Raw genomic sequence first — 25,914 nt, forward strand, 5'->3', positions numbered from 1 at the left:
AGAAGGCATCCCAGACCACTACAAGAAACTTGCAGACATTCATTCAGTCAAAAAAGGAACAAGATGGAGGCCTTTTATATTTTCCTATTACTTGCAGCTGGTAAGTGAAGTTCTTAAAAATCAAGTATGAAGCCTAATTTTAATTCCTGAAAAGGAGGTTAGATTTCAGATCAATTTTGTGTGATAGTAGTCCACCAAGCTATCTTATAAAGGTAAAAAACATTTAAAACTTCAGTCTTATCTACCAATTCATACTGTATACGGCAGTTCATCATAGTATTGTATGATCATCAAAGCGAGATACTCAAAATGATTTTATTTTAAAACTGAGAGCCCCTACGTGACTTTTTAATCTACAAGAGGAATGGTAAAAAAATGACAACTGTATAACGTAGTTAAGAAAAATAAGAACATGTTTTTAATTGAACTAACCACCTTAATAAATGAATGTAAGACTTTGTATACTGTTTTTAAGTTTTAATACTATGAAGCACAATGGAATGGAAAGAACACACAGGGCTCTGTGATCTGGTTGTTCATACAATATGCTAACACTCAGCCTAAGTTATGAAATACTGTGATCATCTTAACATACAATGCTTCAGCAATCCATATGATGTCATAAGATAATGAACTGGTCCCCCCAGCACATGAAGATAAAAGCTGAATTCTTATAACTTCCTGAATCACAAATTGCTGGGTTCAGTTTTAGTGTAGCCTTACTTTCCTATGGATCTAAGAAATGAGTAAATTATTCTTATTACAAAGGACAGACAACTTAATCCTCCTTCTCCATCCTGACAACTTCTAGTTAGCTTGGACACCTGCCAGCCATTTCTTGGCCATGCCGGCTAGTAATTTGAGGAACGGTAATATATCTGAAGGGCACCTGGTTGAAGGAGGAAACCTGAAGGATGCCGCTTTAGGTTTGGTGACTCTGAGGAGATTTTAGCAGAGATCAGAACACAGCTCTGTAGGATGGGTGGACTTGATGGTGCTCCTTCTGACTATGGGATCCTTACAGAAAGTACTGCCATTGGCACAAGTCCCATCCTCTTTAAGAAGATTATGCCCAAGAGGGACTCACATGTCAAAAATGTACAAACTCATCTGAAAATTATTCACTTTCTGTATTCTGAGTTCCTCCTTTGAAACTGCACATTCTATCTAGAACAGCGTTTCCCAACCTTAGGAACTTGAAGATGCGTGGACTTCAACTCCCAGAATTCCCCAGCCAGCATAGCTGGCTGGGGAATTCTAGGAGTTGAAGTCCACGCATCTTCAAGTTCCTAAGGTTGGGAAACGCTGATCTAGAAAACAATTCCTGGTACTTCTTTAGACCTCTGACAAATTTAGCGGTATTTCTATCTTCTAGTTTTGAATCTGAGTGGTGTTCAGTCACGCTCATTCTCATAAAATCACTGAATAATGGATCATTGCATATACCTAGGATTTACATATGTGAATAAAAACAGTCCAGATCTGACTGCATTTTTGTTTCTACTTTTTTTTTTTTAGGATCAGCATTGCCTTCTCTGGCTGCAAGCCCAATGAGTAAGTTTCAGTTGAATCCATCAGTCTGATTACGAAATTTTCTAGGCCCAAAGACAACTCTATGCTGAGAATAATAGCAAGATAGAATGGTGGAGGTTGATCCCAAGATAAGGATCACAGTTAACTTCATCCAAAAATAATCTCCCACATTCCAGATCAACTTTGCCCTACCATGTTCTCCAGGTGTTTGGACTACACCTCCCAGACGTTTCACAGCAGCCATGCTGTTGGGAGAATTCTAGGAGGTGGAAGTTTACCCATCAAGAGGACATTCCTTACACCTTCATATATGCCCAGATGTTTCTTCCTAGACCTGCTGTACTGGATGGCAACGTCTCAAGAGAATTCTTCTCACACCCATCCTAGTACAAACTGAGTACAAACTTCTTTATGGTTGTAGTCTGTTTTATTGTGATGGGATCAACTGGCAAAATTCTAAACTCCCATTAATGCCAGAATATTGGTAATCAAACTTTAAAATGCAAAAAAAAAATGTTTGAAGATCGTAGAATAGTCTGTGCTAAATGTTAGAGGCCTACTGCCCTTATACTAATAACAAATTTCTACTAGCTCCTATTGGTCATTTCCCAAATTAAACTGTCAATTCACCAGAGTTCCTGCCAAGAGCAATCATGAGGTAACCATTCATGAATAGAGATCAGTGGTTAGATACTACCCAGTAGACCAGGGATCTTCAAACGTGGCCCTTTTATGACTTGTGGACTTCAACTCCCAGAATTCCTCAGCCAGGCAAGCTGAGGGAGTTGAAGTCCACAAGTCATAAAAGGGCCACGTTTGAAGACCCCTGCAGTAGACCATCAGCTGAACAATCAGCTAAGGGTTAGGTTAGCAGTTGAAAATCTCAAAACCAAATATGGTTTTCTGAAGTACAGTATCCAACTCAGGTGGAGGCAGGAAGCAGCCTCTGAAGAAATTGGTGTTCCAGATAGCTGTTTAGAGGGGGAGGAGAAATCAAGGTCTGAACATAACTGCTTTTGTAAACCAGTGGTGTTCTCTCTTATCCTAGCATCGTTGCTCTATCCTTACGGGAAAACCGAAGGTGACTCAGAAAACCCAGTGGCTGATGATGGGAATTCTCCAGAGATCTCCATCAAAAAGTCATTCTCCTTCTATGGCAAGAAATACAACTCGCTTTTTGTATGTAATACCTGCCAGATATAAACCTCGTATTTCTTTATAGAAACTAAGAAAAAGGCTACTCAACTCAGCTTGTCCACCCACCCACCCACCCCCCTCGCTCTCAGTATGCTTTATTTATACCTTTATTTCTTTATACCTCTCTGGAAAGGCAAGACGTAGCCTTGCTGAGGTAGCCGGGCATGACCAAACTTCCTTTGGCTTTCATTTCTAAAACAGCTTCCTAGTTGGGTAAGAGTTATAACTACTAAGTGCTCACTAATATGCCTTTCTGAGAATGAATGGGTGGGATATGAGCAATCTGCAGTCACCTAAATACATTCAGAAACCCAATCATGAGGACAGTAGAAATCAGTGTGAGAACGTTATGGGCCTCCCAGTGTTGATCTCCAAGTCCAGCTGGAAGTGAGGATGTTGGGAAATAAAATTTTGCAGCATCTTGAGACCCATGGGTTTCTCTTCTTTGATATTAACTTATACTTGTTTCATGATTTCTGTTTAGGAACAATGGGAACTATTGCAACCTGTTCTCATTTGCTAACCATTTAGTTAACTTTGGTTAGAGTGTGTGTGTGTGTGTGTGTGTGTGTGTGTGTGTATCTGTGTGTGTGTGTGTGTATATAGAGAGAGCATCCTATATTAACCCAGATCGCTTTGTTTATATCTTAATCTCTTTTAAGATTCTAGAAAATTGCCTAATGTCATAATAATATTGAGTGTGTCAAATGAACACGGCATACCACCTTGTTTTATATTTCTCCAGGTCAACAACAACGGAGTTATCTCTTTTGGAAAGTATGTCTCAGAATATACGCCTAATGCTTTCCCTCTGGAAGATGGAGTACCTTTTGTTGCTCCATTTTGGGCTGATGTTGACAATAGAGTCAGTGGGACAATCCTCTGGAGACAGACCGAAGACTCGGTGCTGCTTAGTCGGTTTGCTGCAGACCTCAGTCGGTACCACCCTGATGTTTCCTTCACACCCATCTGGATGTTTATCGCTACCTGGGACAAAGTAGGCTACTATGGATCTGTTTCAGATAAGGTAGGTCTCACACAGTAATGGTAATCTAGAGCATTTCTCCTCCTCCAGTGGCTGCTGCTTATTTGCTGACAGTAAGTGTAGTGTATTGGGCCACAGCCTGGAGATTGTGGACTCCTGATCCATATAATCCTCAACCTGCAATGTTCAAGGTTGCCACTAGATGGCATCTCTATCATCCTGCAAAAAAAAGTTATAGCTGATCTAGGAAGTCAAGCAGAGGTAACTCTCTACTTAACCACCACAACTGGAACCAGACTTTCTATCGTAAATTGATACAGCCATAAACTGAGTCATCACTTAACCAGATCCAATTTACCACCATTTTTATCACAGTCATTAAGTGAATTACATGGTTGCCAAGTGAATCCAGCTTCCCAGATTGACTTTGCTGGAAGCCAGCTGGGAAGGTTGTAAATTGCGATCACAGGACCACAAGATGCTACAACCATCTTAAATACAGTTGCCAAGTCTCAAATTGTGATTGCATAACCACAGGGGCTGTGTGATGGTCCCAAATTCAAGGACAGGTTGTAAGTCACTTTCTCTGAGGCCACCGTAATTTCAAACCAGGGGTCTTCAGATTTGGCTCTTTTATGACTTGTGGACTTCAACACCCAGAATTCCTCAGCCCAGGCACACTGGCTGAGGAATTCTGGGAGTTGAAGTCCACAAGTCATAAAAGGAAAGGGCCAAGTTTGAAGACCCCTGCTTCAAACTATCATTAAACAGTGGTAAATCAAGAATTATCTGTAGAATTAACTCTGCTTAGTTACAGAGGTAGGCAACCTTGGCTCTTTTATGTCTCATGGACTTCAACTCCCAGAATTCCTGAGCCAGCCATGCTGAGGGGAAAGGGAGAGGTTTCCAAGCTGAGCCATGCTGGCTCAGGAATTCTGGGAGTTGAAGTCCACGAGTCATGAAAGAGCCAAGGTTGCCTACCCCTGGCTTAGTACATGGATATGTACTAAGTTGGACAGTATATAGCAAACAAAAGGAATGGCATAACCTTTTTTTAGGGGATCAAGAAACCGCAGGGATATGTTCAGGTAAGGCCCTAGGACTTGAATTCGACTCCAAGATGACTTTACTTTAGAAACAAAAGCCAGGGTAGTCATGCCTTAAAATATCACCTTTCTTTTTTTAAATTGCAGGTCAACACTTTTCAAGCTGTCCTGGCCACCGATGGAGAAATATCTTTCATCATGCTGAATTATATTGACATACAGTGGACCACTGGATTTGGAAACGATGGAGATATCTACACAGGGCTCGGAGGGACCCCCGCGCAGGTAGATTTGGGATAGTTTGAAAGTGCAGCAAGAAATGCAAGTTTCTGTCTGCCCAGTGAATGCAACCTCGTTTAATCAAAGTGGAGTGATACAAAAAAAAGTGGCTCTTGTCTTTCTCTGTTCCTACTTTTATGCTGATGCTTTCATTTTTCTTATGCGCTTCAGAAAACTTCAAAAAATACCAACCTCCGTTGGATAGCAAATGTTCTCTTCGTTGCTAAGCAGCACCATCCTCAAGAACAGTGGCCGAAAAAGAGTAGAGTTAGTCCTCAAGTTACAACAGTTCATTTAGCGACGGTTAGAAGTTACGACGGCACTGAAAAAAAGCGACTTAGGACCATTTTTCACACCGATGACCGTCGCTGCATCCCCACAATCACGTGATCCAAATCAGATGGTTGGCAACTGACTCGTACTTATGACGGTTGCAGTGTCCCGGAGTCATGTGTATCCCCTTTGGCGACCCTCTGAGAAGCAGAGTCAAGGCGGAAGCCAGATTCACACTTAACAACCATGATTAACAACTACAGCGATTCACTTAATAAATGGGGCAAGAAAGGTCATAAAACGGGGCAAAATTCACTTAACAAATGTCTCACTTAGCAACAGAAACTGTCGGCGTACATTGAGGACTACCTTTATTAAAGAAGGAATGCTATGTCACAGCCAGCAGTGAGGGAGGAAGAGGGGACAGTTCTGTCCGAGTGGTGGGCGCACAAGCTGGCCGCTCACACAAGTGGAGCACACACGTTCACACGCTTGCCCACAGAATCTGGCTTCCCCATCCACTTAGCTTGTCGGAAGGTCGCCAAAGAGACCGCATGACCTAGGATGCTGCGACCGTCATAAATATGAGCCCGCCGTCAGACATCCGAATGTAAATCACATGATCATGGGGACACTAAAATGTCGCAAGTGTGCAAAATGGTCACAAGTGACTTTTTCCACTGACATGGCAACTTTGAATGGTCACTAAATGAAGTGCTGTTAAGTCGAGGACTACCTGTACAGGATCCACAATTGGATACTGTCTCTCAGAAGTAGCCTAGCCCCGTGGCGGCGAACCTATGGCACAGGTGGCACGCAGAGCCCTCTTTGTGGGCACACGTGCCGTCGCCCCACTCCTAGGCCTTCAGTTGGGTTTTATAAAACTTTTTTGCTTTAGGCCTCTGCTGCCGTGTGCAAAAAAAAAAGGTTCAATCAGTCAATCAGTTTCAACTTCTCGCAGGAAAAAAAAATCTCACAAAGTTGGAATTGATTGATTGAACTTACCACCGCAGCTATGCCCACCCAGTGTGCCACGCCCACCCAATTGACCACATCCAGCCAATGGGCCATGCCCACCCGACACCCGACCATACGTAAGTGGGGTTTTGGGTTGCAGTTTGGGCACTCGGATCTCTAAAAGGTTCGCCATCACTGGCCTAGCCAAAGCAGGGCGGAGTGGGACAATTCCCTTCTGGGATATTGATTCTAAGCTCCTCTTAACACATCTCAAAATAGCCCTGCCCTTTTGAGAAGCCGCATTATATGGTTGATACCCAGAATTGGAACCCAACGAGGACATTTGTTAGGGCGTTAATTAGAAAAGATGTTATTCTTTGCCTCTTCTCTGCCTCTTCACCAGGCTGGCTTTGACAGCGGGGACAAAGAAAATTACTACAACATCCCTGGTTCTCGAACCGCTGATATTCTCAATATTAAAGAGACCACCAATGTTGGTCAAGAAGGTCGCTGGTTGTTTCAAGTGGATAAGGCAATCATTGGAGTTCCCACGGCAAAAAGTGATTGCTTAAATAAGTAAGTGCCAGACCCTCTTTTTTAGTTGCTAGGATAGATAGATAAATCATTACTAGATCCACGGTCCCTCACTTATTTTGCTGTTGTCCCTTTTCAACAGGTGAAATCACTTCCGGCGCGCTTCCAATCTGCTCCTCCAGGCCAGCACGGGACAAGTTGAATAGCATCTGGCATCTTTCTCAAATCCCTCTGCTACCCTCTTCAAACAGAAATATTTTCTGGAGCTGCCATTGACTGTAGATTTAGCAATAAAGGATTGCGCTCAGATTGATGGTGTGTCCATTGATGAGCGCGGGGGGGGGAAGGCATGATTGTTGTGTGTGTGAGTACGTCAGCCTGTGCACATATAAAGGTAGCATCTGTGCTCATGCGTGATGCTTTTTAGGGGAGAGATAAGCCTAACACTCTGTGAAGTTGGTTTCCTTCATAGGAGATGGGTGCAGATGTAATATCCCAAGCGATGGAAAATGCGACATAGACAGCCATACCAATATCTCCATACACGTTGACCATTCCGTTCTTTATGCCAGAGGTGTTCAACCTTGGCAATTTGAAGATTTCTGGACTTCAACTCCCAGAATTCCCCATCCACAGGTCTTAAAGTTGCCAAGGTTGGACATCCCTGCTTTACGCAACGAGAACAGGCACATCTTAGTCCTTCAAGGAAGATCAGATTAGGAATCCAATGTCACGTAGGTCAGTAGTACTTTTATTGTAAAGCCTTAGTAACACTCTAACAGATCTCAATGTTTTCCCCTTATCTCCCTTTATCTTCATAAAACTAGCGAGGTCTTGTCCGAAACATTTACCTCTGCCCTGGACTCAAGGCTTCTTTTAGTTGACTGTGGTCTTGATAGTGACTGCTCCTCCTATACCTCAATACCATTCCCTCTTCTACCTACCAAGGGACGTGGTGGCTCAGTGGGTTAGGACGCTGAGCTTGTTGATCAGAAGATTGGCAGTTTGGCGGGTCGAATCCCGAGATTGGATTTGGCATTTTTAAGCTAGCTATCCAGTCAGGACCTGGGATAGGCAAAAGTTGTGGTTTGAAGGTGTCACTGCAGGTTGTAAGCTGTCCCCAGGAAAGCTGTTTTTCTATGGTTCCTGTATTTGTTCTTTTTTTAATGGAAAAATAGGGCTCTCCTGCAATTAATTTGTTTGGCTCTTGATAGAAAATGTAAAGGGACGCGGTGGCTCAGTGCGTTAGGACGCTGAGCTTGTCGATCAGAAGGTCGGCAGTTTGGCGGGTCGAATCCCAAGTGCTGCGTAGCAGAGTGAGCGCCTGTTACTCGTCCCAGCTTCTGCCAACCTAGCAGTTCGAAAGCACGTAAAAAGGCAAGTAGAAAAATAGGGACCACTACGCTGGGAAGGTAACAGCGTTCCGTGCGCCTTTGGCGGTCTAGTCATGCCGGCCACATGACCACAGAGACGTCCTCGGACAAGCGCTGGCTCTTCGACTTTGAAATGGAGATGAGCACCGGCCCCTAGAGTCGGAAACGACTAGCACGCATGTGCGGGGGAACCTTTACCTTTACCTTCTATCTACAATTTAGGAACAACTCTATCAACCCGAAATCCTCTTATCAAGTCAATCAGAATTCTAAACATTTTTTGTCGTGGTGTTCTTTTGAGTCCATTTAAGTAGTTTGGATTACCTGGGCAAGTCTACGATATTTTCTTGGCAACAATTTCAGAGGTGGTTCTCCATTGCTTTCTACAACTCACTGTCCCCTGGCTTCTAGCTGACCAGGTTTAATTCCAACACCACCACTGAGCAGTTTGAGTTCATTTAACTCTGCAGGATGGGGTCTGCTTGGGAATCCAAGCAGGGTGACTATTTTTTAAATAAATTTCTATTGAATAGACATTTAAAAACAGGTTGAACACAGTGTGACTTTTCTGGCTGTTATTTTGCCATACATACTATACCATATACCATATACCATATATCTCCCTAGTCATTGATCTTTTATACCATTTCTATGCTTAGTTAATACTATTTACATACATGCTTGCAAACATGTATGTAACAAGGGTGATTTTTTTTTCATCTGACTCTCCAATGATCCAGGAAAGACCCAACTGAGAATTTCCATAGAATCCTCATGCTCCTATTGCAACAGAAGAGTCATGCCGGCCACATGACCACGGAGACGTCCTCAGACAAGCGCTGGCTCTTCGGCTTTGAAATGGAGATGAGCACCAGCCCCTAGAGTCGGAAACAACTAGCACGCTTGTGAGGGGGAACCTTTACCTTTAAACAACATGTTGCCTGGGTTAATTTCTTATATTTAGTTATACAAGTTAAAGTCATAACTCTCTATCCCGTTTTTTTCCAGCCATTGATAAAACAAGTTCCACGCTTGACAATATTTTGTATCTTGTTTTTTCTTTAACCCTCAAAGGAAGTCTGTCCTTCCCAGGGGAGGCCTGGAAGACCTAACCCAGGCCAGCATGGCAGCACCTGCCCAGCTCACAAATGGCCCACCTCAGACCTCCCCCACTCCCTGAGGCACCCTTTGCACAGCTTCCTACCCTGCTGGATCCCATAACTTTGGGCCTCCTTCCCACCCACCCCCGTCCCGATCGACTTTCAGAAAGAGAAGCCGTTGTTCCACCACATAGTCTTTCTATTCCAGAGGCTGTGTCGCGCCATCTCAGAAGTGGGCGCCATCTTGACAGCAGCCTCAATTTTCGGATGGCAAGAACCTGTGGCTCATTCCAAAAGGGCGACCACTTTTTGGGATTCCGGTATTTTTGGAAAAGATTCTGACGAGGTGCTTTGGAATGTATGGGAATGTTAAGGTGGTGCCTTTAAAGCAGCCGTGTCTTTTCTCAAGAACATCGCACAATTCTGGGAGAAGACACGGCTGCTTTAAAAGAAGTGCCCTGTTTTATTTATTTATTGAATCAAATTTAAACACCATCCCTTCCACTATTGAAGTGACTTTCAGTGATATGCAGATAAATAACTAAAATCGTACAAAAAGGACAAAATTAAAAGAAAAAGTTAAAAGGACAAAGCTAGAGAGAGATAGGGAATACTCCCAAACTACAATTGAACTACAATTCACACTGCACAATCAGATCAACAGCAGGGGAAACAAAACGCATGACATACACTGTCACCTACACCCTTACATATAGGTAACATATAAATATTAATCATTTCTAATTTCTAAAAAGAGAGGCACCATCCTTCTGCTCATCTACATACTCACCCCCAGGGCCAGAGGTTCGCCCTGATGAAAGTGCTTCACTGAGATGGGAAGATCGGTCTGAGCAGCAGAAGGCAAGGACTCTGGGCCCATGATCACAGGAAAATCCATGCTGGGCTTTGCAAGAAGTGCAGCTCGTTTAACCCAGCAAATTTAGCAATGCTAGGGACCATGGAAAGGAAGAAAAAAGTCAGAGGACATATAAAAGATTCCTTGTCTTTTAATTTCCCATTCCTCAATAAGCCTGGGGGGGGGGAGACTTGCAGCAGAGCTTCAAGAGTTTCCTAAGGCAGAAGTCCCCACCCTTTTGGGCACCAGGAACCGGTGCCATGGAGAAAGTTTTTTTCCTGGACCAGAGGGGGCGTGGTTTTGAAAACTGCCTGCATCCCGAGGATGGAGCGTGGCTTGTTTGTGCGACCCTCTTGCTGGCATGCTGCGGACTGATGTTGGTCCACCGACCAGGGGTTGGGGACCCCTGTCCTAAAGCTGCTGGGCCCCCATTCGCCATTCCCCAAGAGTTTCTCCACTTTTGACATCACAGCACTTCAAGGAGGCTGAACCTCCCCAATCCACCCCTAGGACGGATTGGCGTTGCTGGGACCCCAGTTGGATTCCCTGGACAGCCGTAGCTTAATTCACCTGCTTTCGAGGCACAGGATCCGCTGCTGAACCAAAACGCAACGGTGCTGGATACACGCAGAGGGCTAAGCAAAGCGAAGCGAAACGAAACGAAACAAAAGCCAGCAACTAAAATTTCATCGATCTTTAAAAAAAAAATCCCGAAGGCTGCTGCGTCGCCCGAGTGCAGTTTCTTTTCTGCCTTCGGACAAACGCGTTTAAGTCTGCAGGGCCAGCCTGAAGGACCGCCCGCGCCTCGCCTCGCCTAACGCGCCGGGTCATCCCCTCGGTTGCCGAAATGGGGGGATGCGAAGCCGGGAAACGGGATTCTCTACGACCAGGGCTCTGCAAGCTAGCTGGCTGAGGGATTCCGGGAGCCGAAGTCCACAAGCCTTAAAGTTGTCGCGGTTCCAGCTCCCTGCTCTACAAAGGCAACGCGCGGTGGCGAAACAGCCTCTCCGCGCTCTCCGGCCGCGCAGCCTAGCGGTTGCCGCCTCCCGCGGGTCTCGCTCCCACTCGGCGACCCTCCGTCCCCTCCACGGCCTCAACTCACCAGCGGGCTCGCGTGTTGTCCGAAGGAGGTGGTGATTCGCCCCAGCCGGCGTCGGAAAGGCGGTCCCCGTTCCAGCCCCTTTTATTTATTTTAATCCCATTTTTATATCCCGCCCTTCTCCGAAGACTCAGGGCGGCTTACAAGCTTAGCAATAGCCTTCATTCTGTGTATATGCCTGCTTATTAGGGCTTTCGCCCCCCCCCAAGCGGCATTATTACAAAGTCAGCTTATTGTCCCCAATAATCTGGGTCCTCATTTGCCTTTGCAGTCGCGGGCCAAGTCGCTCATTGCTGCGAGTTCGCTTTTCTCCAGCGCCACGTTGGGGAGGCGATAGCTGTCTTCTTCCCAGTTCCCACTTTGGGCTTCCATAGAGGGAACTAGCGCGGCTTGCCCCGAGCCATTTGTCTGAAACGGTAAAGGGTCCTGTTGGGGGGAATGGGAGGGGTCTCTAGAAAGTGGCTTGGGAATTATTTCCAACTACCAGCAATGGTCCCTGCAGATCTGGAGCTTGGTTAGGTATCCTGAGAACTCCCCTCGGGATGCTTCGGCAAAGAAGTTGCTGCGGGGGGGGGGGAATTCTCTGCAAGCCAAAAGGTTTGATTCACACAGTGCATCAAGGTTTCATTTGCTCACCCCATGATTTATTGAATAAGCCACCATAGTCTGAACTAACATATTGAGCTAAACCATAAACCAAGGCTTACAAACCACTCTTACAAAAAAAAACCTCTGCTGAGCTTGTCTAAATGAAAAGCGGTTTCTTGAAATCGTCTGTCAGAAAGCTGGAAAAAAAAACGTGTCTCCCTCTACAGCAGAGATCCCCAACCTTTTCGGAACCAGGGACTGGTTACGTGGAGAGGTGTGTTTCCGCGGACTGGAGGGGGCGTGGTTTCGTGTGCTGCCTGCATCTCGCGGATGGGGCTTTGCTTGTTTGTACGCACCAGTTGCTGGCATGCAGCAGATCGGTACTGGTCCAGGGACCGGGGGTTGGAGACCCCTGGTATAAGGTTTCCTGCCTGAGCAGGGGGGTGGACTAGATGACTTCCAAGGTCCCTTCAAACATGATGATGATGATGATGATGATGATGATGATGATGATGATGATGATGATGATGCCTGATCTTTGTTAACTGCAGACACGTTGCAGCATCTGGGTATCTTGTAAGCCTTCCATACTCTTGTTTGCTGTCAAGCACCAGGGCCAGCAAAATGAGAAAAGAGAGGGAGTATGCCAAACAATGAGATGCACACACACACACACACACACACACACACCCCTATGACCCTTTTTATTTCTGTGGAATTTAGAGAAAATAAAAACAGCAAGCAATGTGTGCTCAGCAGTTTATTGTTATCAGTCTGGAGTGCAGTCATGCCTAAAATAAAAAGAGTGAGATAAGCTGGATTGGCAGAAGGCAGCCTTGATGGAAAGTCGAGTAGCAAGAAACGGGTTTTGTCTTCTGTATACATTTATATTTTGTCTATTATTTTTTATAAATGATTTAAGGGCAGCAAACATAGCTAATATTCCCTCCTCTTCCTGCTTTCCCCACAACAACCCTGTGAAATTAGTTGGGCTGAGAGAGGGACTGGCCCAGAGTCACCCAGCTGGCTTTTATTTATAAGGTAGGACTAGAACTCACAGTCTCCTGGTTTCTAGCCTGGTATCTTAACCACTAGAACAGGGGTAGGCAACCTCGGCTCTTTTATGACTCGTGGACTTCAACTCCCAGAATTCCTGAGCCACCTGGCTCAGGAATTCTGGGAGTTGAAGTCCATGAGTCATAAAAGAGCTGAGGTTGCCTACCTCTGCACTAGAACAAACAGGTTAAAATTTTAAATTATGGCTATAAATTTGACTCTTTAGTTTTCATTGGAATATATGGCTGCTGAGCCTTTTATTATGAAGGCTTCCCAGGGTCACTGTTACATCCCACAAATCAAATTCTGGAGTGTGTTGCAAGCATTAGATGATTTCACACAACAAGCGTAATTTGTTCTATGAATGTAGCTGAGTGCAAAAAAAAAACATTTTCCTAAGTTCTATTGAAGTAAGCTTTGGACTTTGCCGAATCTGTGACGTAACCATTGTAAAGTGGAAACTGTAGCTTACCCATAATGTGTTGTATAAACTCAACCAATTGTGCATTTTCCAATAGCAAAACATAACAAGGTTGGTACAAGGTGCCAACCAGTTCACAAAGACATGCTTTAACCAGCAATCAAGAACATTCACGTTCTCCAGATCTTTTACACATGGTGTATTGCTCAGCCCACTAAATATTTTATGTTCCACTGAGTAAAAAGTTTTGTGCAAATCCTTAAAAAGCTCAAGTCTTCAATTTTGCAGGAGCCAATGTAATCCGGAATAGCTGCCAAGAAGGGAAAGCAACTCAGGGGAACTCTGGCTGTTTGCAGTCGATGGGTGGATGTTCAACACTGGCAGGAGTCACATTCTGATAAATGACGACAACCTAAAGAAACATATAATGAGATTTCAAGCCACTTCTTTGTGTGCACTTCTCATTCCACAGCTTGCCGACAGCTTCTTGAATGCTTCTGTCTCTCCTTGCTTCAAATAAGGCTCTGAAGCACTTTTGATTCCATTGCCAAGAGGAATCTGGATAAAGACATCACTTCATCTCTTTAAAGCAACTGCATCCTTTTCTGGTTTTACATGGCTGGTGCTGCTTCCCCAGAAAGAAATGCTTTATATGCTCTCACACATTGGGGGGGAGGGTTCCACTTGAAGTGTTGCCTGGACTGTGCGCAGATGAGGAGCTACTTATTGTCAATTTTATTATTATCAAACTCATTTGCTGCCCATCTTCCGTTTTGAGGCAACTCTGAGCAAGTCTTAGAAATCAAGGTTGAGCTCATGGAGATAGGTAAGGTGGTTTGTTTCCTTTTGGTTTATCACAATATGAGAATCAACCATAACTTGGGATTTGCAACGTAGTACACTGTGTGTTCCTGGCAAATAGATGGGGAACAAATGGAGGTAGTGACAGATTTTATTTTCCTGGGCTCCCAGATCACCGCAGATGGGGACTGCAGCCAAGAAATTAAAAGATGCTTGCTCCTGGGGAGGAAAGCCATGGCAAATCTAGATTCTAGACAGCATACTAAAAAGCAGAGACATCACCCTGCCAACAAAAGTGCGTATAGTAAAGGCCATGGTCTTCCCAGTTGCAATGTATGGCTGTGAAAGCTGGACCATAAGAAAGGCTGAGTGCCAAAGAATTGAGGCCTTTGAACTATGATGCTGGAGAAGACTCCTGCGAGTCCCTTGGACTGCAAGGCATTCAAACCAGTCAGTCCTAGAGGAGATCAACTCTGACTGCTCTTTAGAAGGCCAGATCCTGAAGTTCAAACTCAAATACTTTGGCCACCTAATGAGAAGGAAAGACTCACTGGAGAAGAGCCTAATGCTGGGAAAGGTTGAGGGCAAGAGAAGAAGGGGACGACAGAGAATGAGGTGGCTGGATGGAGTCACTGAAGCAGTAGGCCTGAGCTTAAATGGACTCCAGAAGATGGTAGAGGACAGGAAGGCCTGGAGGAACATTGTCCATGGGGTCGCAATGGGTCGGACACGACTTCGCAACTAACAACAACAATAACAACATACTGTGTGAAGCCAAAGGATTGTTTTCTTTTACAGCACACTTAGTACAATGCATGAGCTACCATAGAAACCAAGCTTATTGGCAAGCCATGTTTCTGAATCCGCTTCCCTTGATTAACTACTCTTCTTCCTTTGGAATCTTACCGTTTCAGTGAAGCTATTTTGGCAAAGCATTTTACAGCCAAAGGATGCGACAAAGATGGTGATGCAAAACTCCAGGATGTTGAATATAATCAGAACAGCCAAAATTCCATCCATGATATTCTATCAATGAAGCAGAAGAGAAACATATCTTTTTATATAAATAGAGATAGGCATATGTATCTCCAATTCTAGAATAAGGAAGATGGCCTGGATTAAATATGCAGGCTCTGTTTTGCCTGGGCAAAAGCGAGGATGAAATGTTTGTTTGTTTGTTTTTTAGTTGAGAGCAATGAAATAGTTCAAGAGCAGCTCAAGTGAACACCTCCCTAATTCAGGGAGGAGGGACAGCCCAAACAGCATTACAAGTGTCTGTTATTACAGCCAATTTCAATAACATTAGTAGTAGCTTTCCTGCAGAGATGGTTTACTAGTCAGTTCTACCTCACGGGACCGACTAATACATCCTGAGTAGCATAGCTAGCACCTAGTCAAGGTGGGACCTGTTGACACCATCTAGTGTGGTCATAGTCCACACAACAAAAGCTGCAAACTACATTTTTGTGAAACAAAGAGTTAACATTTGATTATTTTAAAAAAGTGAAACGTCAGGCACAACGTTTCAGCTAAAACCCTGGCAAAACTTTGGCTGCACTGATATGGGCTGCCATTTTAATTCTTGGCCATGCCTTGAAGACATCACTCTTGAAGCTGTTCTGAAAAGATTGGGAGAAAGAAAATTAGAGCAGGCCAAACTCTTGAAACCCCCAAGACAACATTTCTGTCCCTCCATTCCATGGTTAAAACTCTGTTTGAGAGATATTTTTGACCCCACCATGTCCCTCCAAAGATTTGCATGTCCAGCTAGAGGTCACCATGAGCTCCCTTTGCCTTCTCTGTCCTATTGAAGCCAACTTGGTGGAGCAGTGGGCTAATGCCTCCTTAAGTAACACCAGCTGCCTGCAATTAGTGCAGGTTCGAGTCCCACCAGGCTCAAGGTTAACTCAGCCTTCCATCCTTCCCAGGTAGGTAAAATGAGGACCCAGATTGTTGGGGGCAATTAAGCTGACTTTGTAATAATGCCGCTTGGGGTGTGTGTGTGAAAGCCCTAATAAGCAGGCATATACATAGAATGAAGGCTACTGCTAAGCTTGTAAGCCGCCCTGAGTCTTCGGAGAAGGGTGGGATATAAATGGATTTTTTTTTAAAAAAACTTGTTAGACGAATTCTGGAAGGTCACAGACTTACAAGAATTTCATAACACTTTTCCTGAGATTGGTGTTCAAGTTCATGACAAAGGTACATGAAATGATATGGAAAACGGAAGCTGAAACTGAAAGACAGGAACATGGTGCCAATACCAGCTGCTATAGTACTTATCACATTCATTGCCAATGCACCTTGCACCTAGGAGGAATAAAATAAATTAATAAATGTACAAAAATGGGTGCGCACACATCAAGAGATTCAGCTGCCTTTGCGTTCTGAATTTGCTTTAGACAGAAAAGGTGAGACTTTTATTCTCTACACTGGGGTTCCCACCCGGGGGTGCTCGCAACCCCTGGGGGTGCAAGACGATATTCCAGAAGGTGCAAATACTTGGGTTTAGAACTTTCAAAATTATAGTGTATGTGCACGATTTTTTGTAAGGGGTGCGAGATTATATCAGAAGCATTCAAGGTATTTGGGGTATAGAAAAGGTTGGGAACTGCTGCTCTGCACCCTCAGGAATGGCTGAATTCCCTTCTTGCTCTTCTTAAATAGTGCAACTGCCTCATCTAATCAGAATATTCAATTGGAGATTGAGACAAAGAACCTCTTTGCCAAATGTTAGCATAAAATGACCCACAAAACACCTAGAGTTTCCTAAAAGGCAATCCAGGACAAGAATTTGGAGTGGAGAGGCTCTTAAACATCATGATGCACCATTTGATATTAATGATCCAGGAACATCATAAATCCACCAAGCTCCTGATTGGCAACCCAGGAGCTTGTAGCTCTCCTGGGCTTCAGATGAGAGATTTCTTTTCAACCTTTTCTGAAGAAGGGGGAGATCATGGCCAGGATCCCAGAGATGGAGGGTTTCCGATTTAGCTATGTCAATCACTTGGGTCAAATGGCTTAATTACCAGAGGGATCTTGGGATTCCGAGCAGCTGCCACAGCTAAGGATCCAGAGATGATGTACTGGAAGAGAAAGAAAAGCAAGTGAACCACAATGGCTATATCCCCAGAGAACAATATAGACCCATAATCTCTCTCTGCCACCTTAAATTCCTGCCTACTGTTCTCTGATTATCTGTTGTGCTGAAACTCAATCAACGTTCCCTATTCCAGTTGAAGATGCAGCTGATTTGAGGCATTAAAGTAAGGAGCTACATTCACAGGCATTTTACTGTATGTAGCACTGCAGTAGCATTCAGCATTTTTCCCATGTTGTTATGGCAAGGACGCAGCTCTCCAGATGCTGTGGACAACCCTCAGACTCAGGAGCCAAGTTGAATTGAAACCACTAGGAAGCGTAGCCATGAATGGCAACTGATATTCAGAGTGATTATATGGGCAGTCCTCACCAAAATTGAGTTGGGCAACTTGGTGCAGTTATTAAGTGTTACGTGACGTGACTGTGTTGACTTATACCAAGAGTTCCAGATGCAGTAATGAAGCAAAGCGAATAAGTCATTAAGCACAAATTCACATGAATGTGACTTGCAACCTCCTGCTACCGTAGCTTCCCCACTGACTTAACTTGTCAGAAGCCAATTGTGAAGGCTGCAAATGGTGATCTGATGACCATGGGATGCTACAGCCACTGTAACTGCACACCAGTTGTCAAGCAAACAAATTGTAATCATGGGGACCTTGGAGACACTGTGATGGCCAGATGTTTGAAAACTGGTCCCCCCCACATTGTGATTTGGAATAATTGCTGAATGAGCTGGTTGGTAAATGAGGAAAGAGAGCCAATGTATTTTACTTTTATTAAGGTTTGTAATCTCTTAGTTCGGTGGTTTTCTGAAACTTGGAGAACAGACATAAGCCACAAAATGGAACTAGCCAATCTGCTGAACGATAACATCCTTCAGCTAAGACCGGTTTGCCCTGAGGCTGCTCTGATGTGCATCTGGATCCCTGGTTGGGCTATTGACCTTTTTAAATACACCATTATGTAAAATTACCAAGATTCCACTCCAGTAAGCGATCTTTATAGCACTATAGATCATGAAATGATTATTATTCATTATATCAAGCAGGATCCCAAAAATCATTCCTGCGATTCCTATGAATATCTGTGTGATCTGGAAAGAGAGAGAAAAAATATCACAAGATCAGTGATAGTCAGGAGTGGGGAACCAACAAAATTCAAAATGTCCCTGAACTACAACTCCCAGCATCTCTCAGCACTGGCTGCTGGTTTACATCACTATTGTTCACCAGCCTCTGGAGAACCTATTTCTTTCTTCATGTCATCTGATCAACTGGCCAGTAGGAGGCACTGCACAATCAATTTCATCCTTGTTGGGACTCATCAGGCATAGACAGCTATATGTTCAACCATATATATAGCACACTTTTTTATTTTCTCTCATTCTTTTATGTTCAATCCTTTCTGATAAAGTAAAGATTTTGAAAAAGGATGATACAAATAAAGAAAAGGATTTTTTTGTTGTTTTAATTTTTCTAGGCTTCATGCTACAGCCCTCAAGACTACATTCCCTTAAGGGGGTAAGGTAAAGGTAAAGGTTCCGCCGCACATGCGTGCTAGTCGTTTCCAACTCTAGGAGCCGGTGCTCATCTCCGTTTCCAAGCCGAAGAGCCAGCGCTTGTCCGAGGACGTCTTGGTAGTCATGTGGCCGGCATGACTAGATGCCAAAGGCGCACAGAACGCTGTTACCTTCCCACCGTAGTGGTCCCTATTTTTCTACTTGCATTTTTATGTGCTTTTGAACTGCTAGGTTGGCAGAAGCTGGGACGAGTAACAGGCGCTCACTCTGCTACGTGGCACTTGGGATTCGACCTGCCAAACTGCCGACCTTCTGATCGACAAGCTCAGCGTCCTAACCCACTGAGCCACTGCGTCCCTTAAGGGGGAGGGGGTTATATATTTCTTAGCTTTTACATTAGCTGGCCAATAAAGCAAATGGATCAAGAATGTTCATATGTACAGTAGCGGCCAGAATTGTGGAAACCTTTTGGGAAAAGTGTACAGTAGAAATGCCACCTTTGGTTAAGTTTCCACCAATTTTTCTTCTAATTTCTTTATAACTGTAGCCTTGTTCACTTAATAATACCATTTTACATCACTTTCTGGGCAACCAGTCAACTCTTTTCACCATTACTTTAATTTTATTACGTTTTACAAGCTCACTAAATGAAAGAACACACAAAAAAAACCCAACCAACTTGATAGCGATCACATAACACCCTGACAAATGTCTTCCTCTCAGCTTCAATACATGACATCCCTAACTGAATCCTACTGTGATCTGATTGGCTCATTGCCAAAACAAGATGACACCTGATTGGCTCTCTAAACACTCTTGCTCATTGGCTACAATCAGATGAAGGAAAGCTACCTGATATCAACCTAAGCAAGTTGTGCTTCCTTTTTCTGGTTATTTGGCTATAACCTTTCATAGAATACAGTACAGATAATCGAACAAACTTTGTTGCATTACATTCTCGCTTAAGTTATCTTTCCATTGATACATAATTTTATGGTACTACTCTGAAAAAAAAGTGGGTGTTATTAGCCATCGAACCTCAAAAATACACTTTTCCCAAAAGGTTTCCACGATTTTGGCCACTTCTGTACATAGCAAAGAATCCTCCTAGTCGTCGGATTGCAACAGAACAGGGGACTCGGGGATTTCCAAAACACGAGGAATCATCATTCCATTTCTCTCCATACTCACCCCCAGGGGCAGAGGTTCACCCTGATAATATTTCTTCAATGGGACTGGAAGATCAGTCTGAGTGGTGGCAGGCAAGGCTAGAGGAGTATCCATTCTCGGCTTTGCAAGAAGGCTGGCTCCTTTAGGTCAACAAACTCAGCAATGCTGGGGACCATAGAAAGAAAGGAAAAAGAGAATGTAGAAAAGACACGATCCCCATCTTTCCATTTCCCATTCTCAATTTTGACTTTGTATGCATTTGTCCTTAAGGCTGGTCTGGTGCAGCCAGAATTAGTCCCCCGGTCTCTTTCTTCAACTTTCCTGCTCTTAGCCATTGCCAGGTCTTGTTATTCTCTGCTTTCTCAGCTATTTTTTTAATGTAAATAATAGACCTTTATTGTCAAAGTACAACATGTGTACATTGAGATTAGCTGAGCCTCCCCCTGTGCTCTCTCCCCCCAACACACAGTGACAACAAACCCTCCATCCTACCACACCATGTGAACCAACTACACCACACACCGGCCTCCCAAGTCAATTCTGCATAAGTTCACAGAGATTACAGTATATCCCATTCAAAAGCCTAACAGCCCACGGATAAAAGCTGTTTTTCAGCCTGTTGGTATGGCTGGCTATACTCCTATATCTCCTACCCAATGGTAGGAGAGTAAAGAGATACCGTCCAGGGTGTGAGTCATCCCTGAGAATCTTCCTCACTCTTCCAAGGCAACGAGCCCTGGCGAGGTCATCCAGTGGTGTCAGGGAACAGCCCACAATGTCTTGTGCTGTGTTCACTACCCTCTGTAATACTTTCCTATCCGCGGCTGTCAGACCAGCATACCAAAGCACAATACCATACGAGAGGACACTCTATAGTAGACTGGTAAAAGAGGGTCATTAGCCATTGTTCTACCCTGTTCTTCCGCAAGACCCTAAGAAAGTGAAGCCTCTGTTGGGCCTTTCTAGCCACCTGGGTTGTGTTAACTTTCCAGGTCAGATCTTCACAAAGGTAGACTCCCAGAAATTTAAAGGAAGAAACTCTCTCCACACAGTCCTCCCCGATGTAAAGTGGGGCAGGTTCCTCCTTTTTTCTCCAGAAGTCTAACACCATCTCTTTCGTCTTGCCGATGTTTAGGTGCAAGTTGTTGTTACTACACCATATGGATAGGCTATGTAGTGTTTTGTCTTCCCGTGCCTCCATTCTGTTCTTCATTTGGTCTTTCTTGTAGGCCAGTTTGGTCTCTCCACTAGTCAGCAAGCCTTCCTGATATAATAACTTCAGTGCATCTTCATCACTGTCCTTCAGATGTTCTTCCAAAGCCATTTTTTTTCTTCTTCAACCATCTGATGTACTTGCAACTTTCCACGCCCACCTACTTGCCTTGCTAGATAGAGTCTGTCAATGTCACTGCGTGGATGAAGGGCATGGCATCGACAGACTCTATCTACCAAGGCAAATTATTTATTATTATTATTATTATTATTATTATTATTATTATTATTATTATTATTATTTATTAATTATTATTTATTAATTATTTATTATTATTATTATTATTATTATTATTTAATTATTTATTATTATTATTATTATTATTATTATTATTATTATTATTATTATTATTATTATTCATTAAACATGAACCTCAGTCAACCAAACATTCAACTTGACTGGCACTGATGGTTGACACGGGTTGCTGCCAGCATCCTAGGTATCAACCAGGTATCTCCTTACAATGTAAGATGTTCCGAGTAGCGCAGTTTTTTTTGTAGCTTTGCTGGAGTTATCGCAGGAAGCTGTAATTTCTTGATGTGTTTTGCAAAGTTTTGGGACGTAGTTCCCAGTGCCCCGATGACAATGGGCATGACTGTTACACGTTTCATCCAAAATCATCATCATCATCATCATCATCATCATCATCATCATCATCATCATCATCATCGTGATGAAGGATGACGGGGAGCGACCCGGCCGAGGTTGACCCTCTTCGCTCCCGTTCGGCTTGGCGCCCTCCAACCTCTTATCTTCCCAGCGTTGCCCGACGCCCACCCGGGAAGAACAGGATTACTCACCCAAGCCGGAGTTTCGTCGAAAGACTGGCGTTCCGGCTCCTTTCCTCTCCCTCGGAGTTTGGGGAGCGACTGATGGCTGCGAGGGAGCAGAGCGGGTTCCTCTCTGACGCCCGAGTTGAAAGAGACTGCCGTTCTTCCTCTTCTTCGAAAACTCAAATTTCGCTTCCTTAGACCGTTTCAGGGAACAGCCGAGCTCGCCCGAGCCTAGTCTTTTGCAGCTACGGAGACGTCACAGCATCTCGGAGCATTTTTTGTTGTTGTTGTTGTTTGTTTTAAGATTTCCAAACTTTGGTTTGCTGTAAAGAACGAGGGCGCTTGCTTGCTGGGGACGTTGTAGCCCGTGAAGATGTTAAAATCGACCTTTAAAAGAGAGATAAGAGAGCAAACGAAGGTATATCCCGGGCAATTATGTCCGATCTGATTTTTCTTTTCTTTTGTTTTTTAAAAAGAGAGACCTTTCTACTTCGTCCCCTTTGAATGTCGGGGGTGGTGGTGGTGGTGGAGGGCGGGGAATGGCAGAGTGGTCCTGTACAATTTTTTTTTTCAGAAAGCGAGCATTTTCTCCCGAGTACGGCTAAGCAAATAAAGCGATTGAGCTGACCGAATAACACAAGTACGAGCCGAATCCAGAGGAAAGAAGGACCACTTCGAAAATAATAATAATTAATAATAATAATAATAATAATAATAATAGTAATAATAATAATAATAATAATAATAATAATAATAATAATTAATAATAATAATAATAATAATAATAATAATAATAATAATAATAATAATAATAATAATAATAATAATAATAAAGTTGGAAGGGACCTTGGAGGTCATCTAGTCCAACCCCTGCTCAGGCAGGAAACCTTATACCATTTCAGGCAGATGGCTGTCCAGTCTCCTCTTGAAAACTTCCAGTGTTGGAGCATTCACAGCTTCTGGAGGCAGGTTGTTCCACTGGTTAATTGTTCTAACTGTCAGGAAGTTTCTTCTCAGTTCTAGGCTGCTTCTCTCCTTGACTAGTTTCCATCCATTGCTTCTTGTCCTGCTTTCAGGTGCTTTGGAGAATAGCTTGACTCCCTCTTCTTTGTGGCAGCCCCTGAGATATTGGAACACTGCTATCATGTCACCCCTCACCCTTCTCTTCGTTAAACTACACATACCCAATTCCAGCAACCGTTCCCTATATGTTTTAGCCTCCAGCCCCCTAATCATCTTTGTTGCTCTTCTCTGTACCCTTTCTAGAGTCTCGACATCTTTTTTACATCGTGGTGACCAAAATTGGATGCAGTATTCCAGGTGTGGCCTTACCAAAGCATTGTAGAGTGGTATTAGTACTTCACTTGATCTTGATTCTATCCCTCTGTTAATGCAGCCTAGCACTGTGTTGGCTTTTTTGGCAGCTGCAGCACACTGAGGCTTTGTTTCCAAAATCACAACGCGGTTGCTTGCTGCCTTCTAGGTTAGGAAACGTTACCTTTAAAAGATTGCCCTGGAGGCTTCCCTCATCTGAACCGGCGCTCAGGACAATCCCACTTTTTATAAACTCCCCTATTTATGCTGTTCCGGGATGGTCTTCAGAAGCACCAAGTGACCAAGAAAAGGTGACGCATTTCTTTTAAATTCTAAGCAAAGCTTTGTTTACATTGATGCAGTACAGTACTTTGGAAAAGATTGAGAAAAGCTGCTTCGGAATACATGGGAAGGTTAATGGGTTTATTCTCAGGATTACTGTGCAAGTCTGGGAAAAGATTCAGCAGCTTTAAAAAAAAAAGAGAGAGAGAAAAGGGTCAGAGTTTTCCCCACTTATGTATTGCCAAACATATTTTTGGAATTAAATTGAAATCATTGGACAGCCTTGCTCATCCCTCCCTCCCTCCTTCCCTCCTTCCCTTTTGTAAAATGATTGAGATTTTGTTGTCCAAACAGAGGAAACTTTATAAAGTACTTTCCGGCTTCAGAGATTTCAACACAAAACCCCATCTTGCCAGACCTCTTTCCCAGCTCTTGATCTAAAAGTTTGCCAATCGTTTTCAAGAAGAAATTCTCACAAAAGTGATTTTTGGTGTGTGTGCGTGCACTGTTATTTGGCTGTCTTTGCAAAACAACGAATGCATGATTTCCTGCTTAAAGAACAGAATTTAGGCAGAAATCAGTTACGTTATTCCCACTTCCCCTTTAGAAAAGCAGAAGGGGGAAATGACTGTGAAGAATTAAAAAAAGAGATTTGCTTTTTTTTAAAAAAAGAAATGCTTCTAAGAACAACAGTGATACAAATTGGAGTGTCTTGGTAAGGTTGGAATAATTACACCATTTAAACTTTTTTAAAACTTACATCAGAAGCAATGATAAAAAAATCCTGGAGTCCATCATAAGACATAGATCAGACATGTCAAACACAAGGCCCGGGGCCCGGATCCGGCCCACGAAGTGGTTTCATGTGGCCCGCGAAGCCATCCTGGAAACAGTGAGGGAACGGCCCCCACTGCCTTGGCCCTGGCCCAGAGACCCTCCTTCTGCCAGAGACCCTCAGATCTGTCCCACTCCTGCCCAGGCCCCCATAGGCACCCTTGATGCAAATAATGTAGAGCTGGCCACGCCCACCCAGTAGGCCACGCCCACCCTGGCCACGCCCACTCAGCCCCTTGAGGGCAACCGCAATGCTGATGCGGCCCTCAATGAAATTGAGTTTGACACCCCTGACATAGATGAAAACCAGCTGAGAAGTTGGCTGGGCAAGTTGGCTACTTTCCCCAATTTTTTATATGATGTGTTTGTTTTCTGAAGCCCAGAATGGTGTTTTAGTAAAGTGTTTTTGAATGTTGTAATGTTCTTATCTCCACAGCCAGCCCCCACCCCAGATAGTCAGAGGAGAGGCTTATAAGAGGCAGGTTGTTCCATTGATTAATTGTTGTAATTGTCTGGAAATTTCCCCTTAGTTCTACGTAGGTTGCTTCTCTCCTCGATTAGTTTCCATCCGTTGCTTCTGCCACACATCTTCCTCTCCATTGATCCAGGAACAGACCCATCAGGACTCTATTGCAGCACTTTTGACATTCCAGGATTTTTTAAAAGAAAGGATGCCTTTGAAAAGAATCAGACACAAAGCACCAGAGCCCCTACAGCCATCTTTATTTCCGTGGAATTCAGAGAAAATATAAAACGGCAAGCAACATATTCAGCGGTTTATTAAAAAGTCTGGGGTGTGTGGCCATGGCTAAAATAAACAGTAAGATAAATGGAGGGGCAGGAAACCAGCTTGTCTTCCAATAAAATTGGCTCATGAGTTATCATGGGAATCTCATGGGGAAACTGTTGACTTAACAACAGTTGTTTACAAACCATTACAACGGCACTGGGGGGAAAAAATGACTTATGACCGTTTTTCACAATTACAAACATTGCAGCATCCCCACGGTCACGTGATGAAAAATCAGATGCTTGGCAACTCACTCACATTTATGACGGTTGCAGTGTCCTGGAGCCAAGTGATCTCCTTTTGCGACCTTCTGAAAGTCAGTGGGGAAGCCAGACTCACTTAACAACCACGTTACTAAACTGCAGTGAACAACTGCGGCAAGAAAAGTCGTAAAATGGGGCAACGCTCCCCTAACAAATGTCTCACTCAGCAACAGAAATTTTGGGCCCGACTGTAGTCGTAAGTCGAGGAGTACCTACATTTGGTTGCCCAGTTTTGTGTTTGAACGGTTCCCATATTCCACAAATCAACTTCTAAAATGTGTTCATTGGATGATTTCACACAACGGGCTTAATTTCTTTTCACAGCTACAGGCCACACTAGGAAATACTATTTTTTTTTAAAAAAAAGTGAAGGTGATAGCAAATAATTTCTGCATGTTTTTCAAAAAGCCTGCTTGGTTCTGGATCCTGCTCAGTTCAAAAATGTACCTAACCTAAGTAAAATGCATTGAACCATAAACTAAAATACACT

General features: G+C 43.7%; 2 protein-coding genes across 2 annotated transcripts; one reads left to right on the top strand and one right to left on the bottom strand.

The window, feature by feature from the left end:
- LOC310644484 (sushi, nidogen and EGF-like domain-containing protein 1) lies at positions 1-7,108 on the top strand. Its single transcript, XM_083369541.1, has 7 exons — positions 1-100; positions 1,519-1,554; positions 2,582-2,712; positions 3,476-3,757; positions 4,909-5,046; positions 6,674-6,846; positions 6,947-7,108. Exons 1-7 carry the CDS (start codon positions 64-66, stop codon positions 6,948-6,950), a joined length of 801 nt encoding a protein of 266 aa, XP_083225667.1. The 5' UTR covers positions 1-63; the 3' UTR covers positions 6,951-7,108.
- A 5,459-nt stretch (positions 7,109-12,567) lies between these two features.
- On the bottom strand, positions 12,568-22,342 carry LOC310644850 (membrane-spanning 4-domains subfamily A member 4A-like). The gene is made up of 8 exons (XM_083370161.1): positions 21,969-22,342; positions 19,917-20,060; positions 18,180-18,299; positions 17,131-17,187; positions 16,250-16,408; positions 15,005-15,124; positions 13,043-13,709; positions 12,568-12,931 (listed from the first exon to the last, which is right to left on the bottom strand). Exons 2-7 carry the CDS (start codon positions 20,007-20,009, stop codon positions 13,629-13,631), a joined length of 630 nt encoding a protein of 209 aa, XP_083226287.1. The 5' UTR covers positions 20,010-20,060; positions 21,969-22,342; the 3' UTR covers positions 12,568-12,931; positions 13,043-13,628.
- Positions 22,343-25,914: the final 3,572 nt, after the last annotated feature.

This window comes from Vipera ursinii (assembly GCF_947247035.1).
Source record: "Vipera ursinii genome assembly, chromosome: 9".
Lineage (NCBI taxonomy): Eukaryota > Metazoa > Chordata > Lepidosauria > Squamata > Viperidae > Vipera > Vipera ursinii.

Bases quoted from the DNA above. Each gene is read 5' to 3' on its own strand.
- LOC310644850 (XM_083370161.1), bottom strand. From the start codon at position 20,009: ATGGATACTCCTCTAGCCTTGCCTGCCACCACTCAGACTGATCTTCCA. The intron at 18,300-19,916 runs GTGAGTATGGAG...CTCTCTTTCCAG, and splicing joins GTGAACCTCTGCCCCTGGGG to ATCACACAGATATTCATAGG. The intron at 16,409-17,130 runs GTAATTAAGCCA...TATTCCTCCTAG, and splicing joins GGAATCCCAAGATCCCTCTG to GTGCAAGGTGCATTGGCAAT.
- LOC310644484 (XM_083369541.1), top strand. From the start codon at position 64: ATGGAGGCCTTTTATATTTTCCTATTACTTGCAGCTG. The intron at 101-1,518 runs GTAAGTGAAGTT...TTTTTTTTTTAG, and splicing joins TTTCCTATTACTTGCAGCTG to GATCAGCATTGCCTTCTCTG. The intron at 5,047-6,673 runs GTAGATTTGGGA...CCTCTTCACCAG, and splicing joins TCGGAGGGACCCCCGCGCAG to GCTGGCTTTGACAGCGGGGA.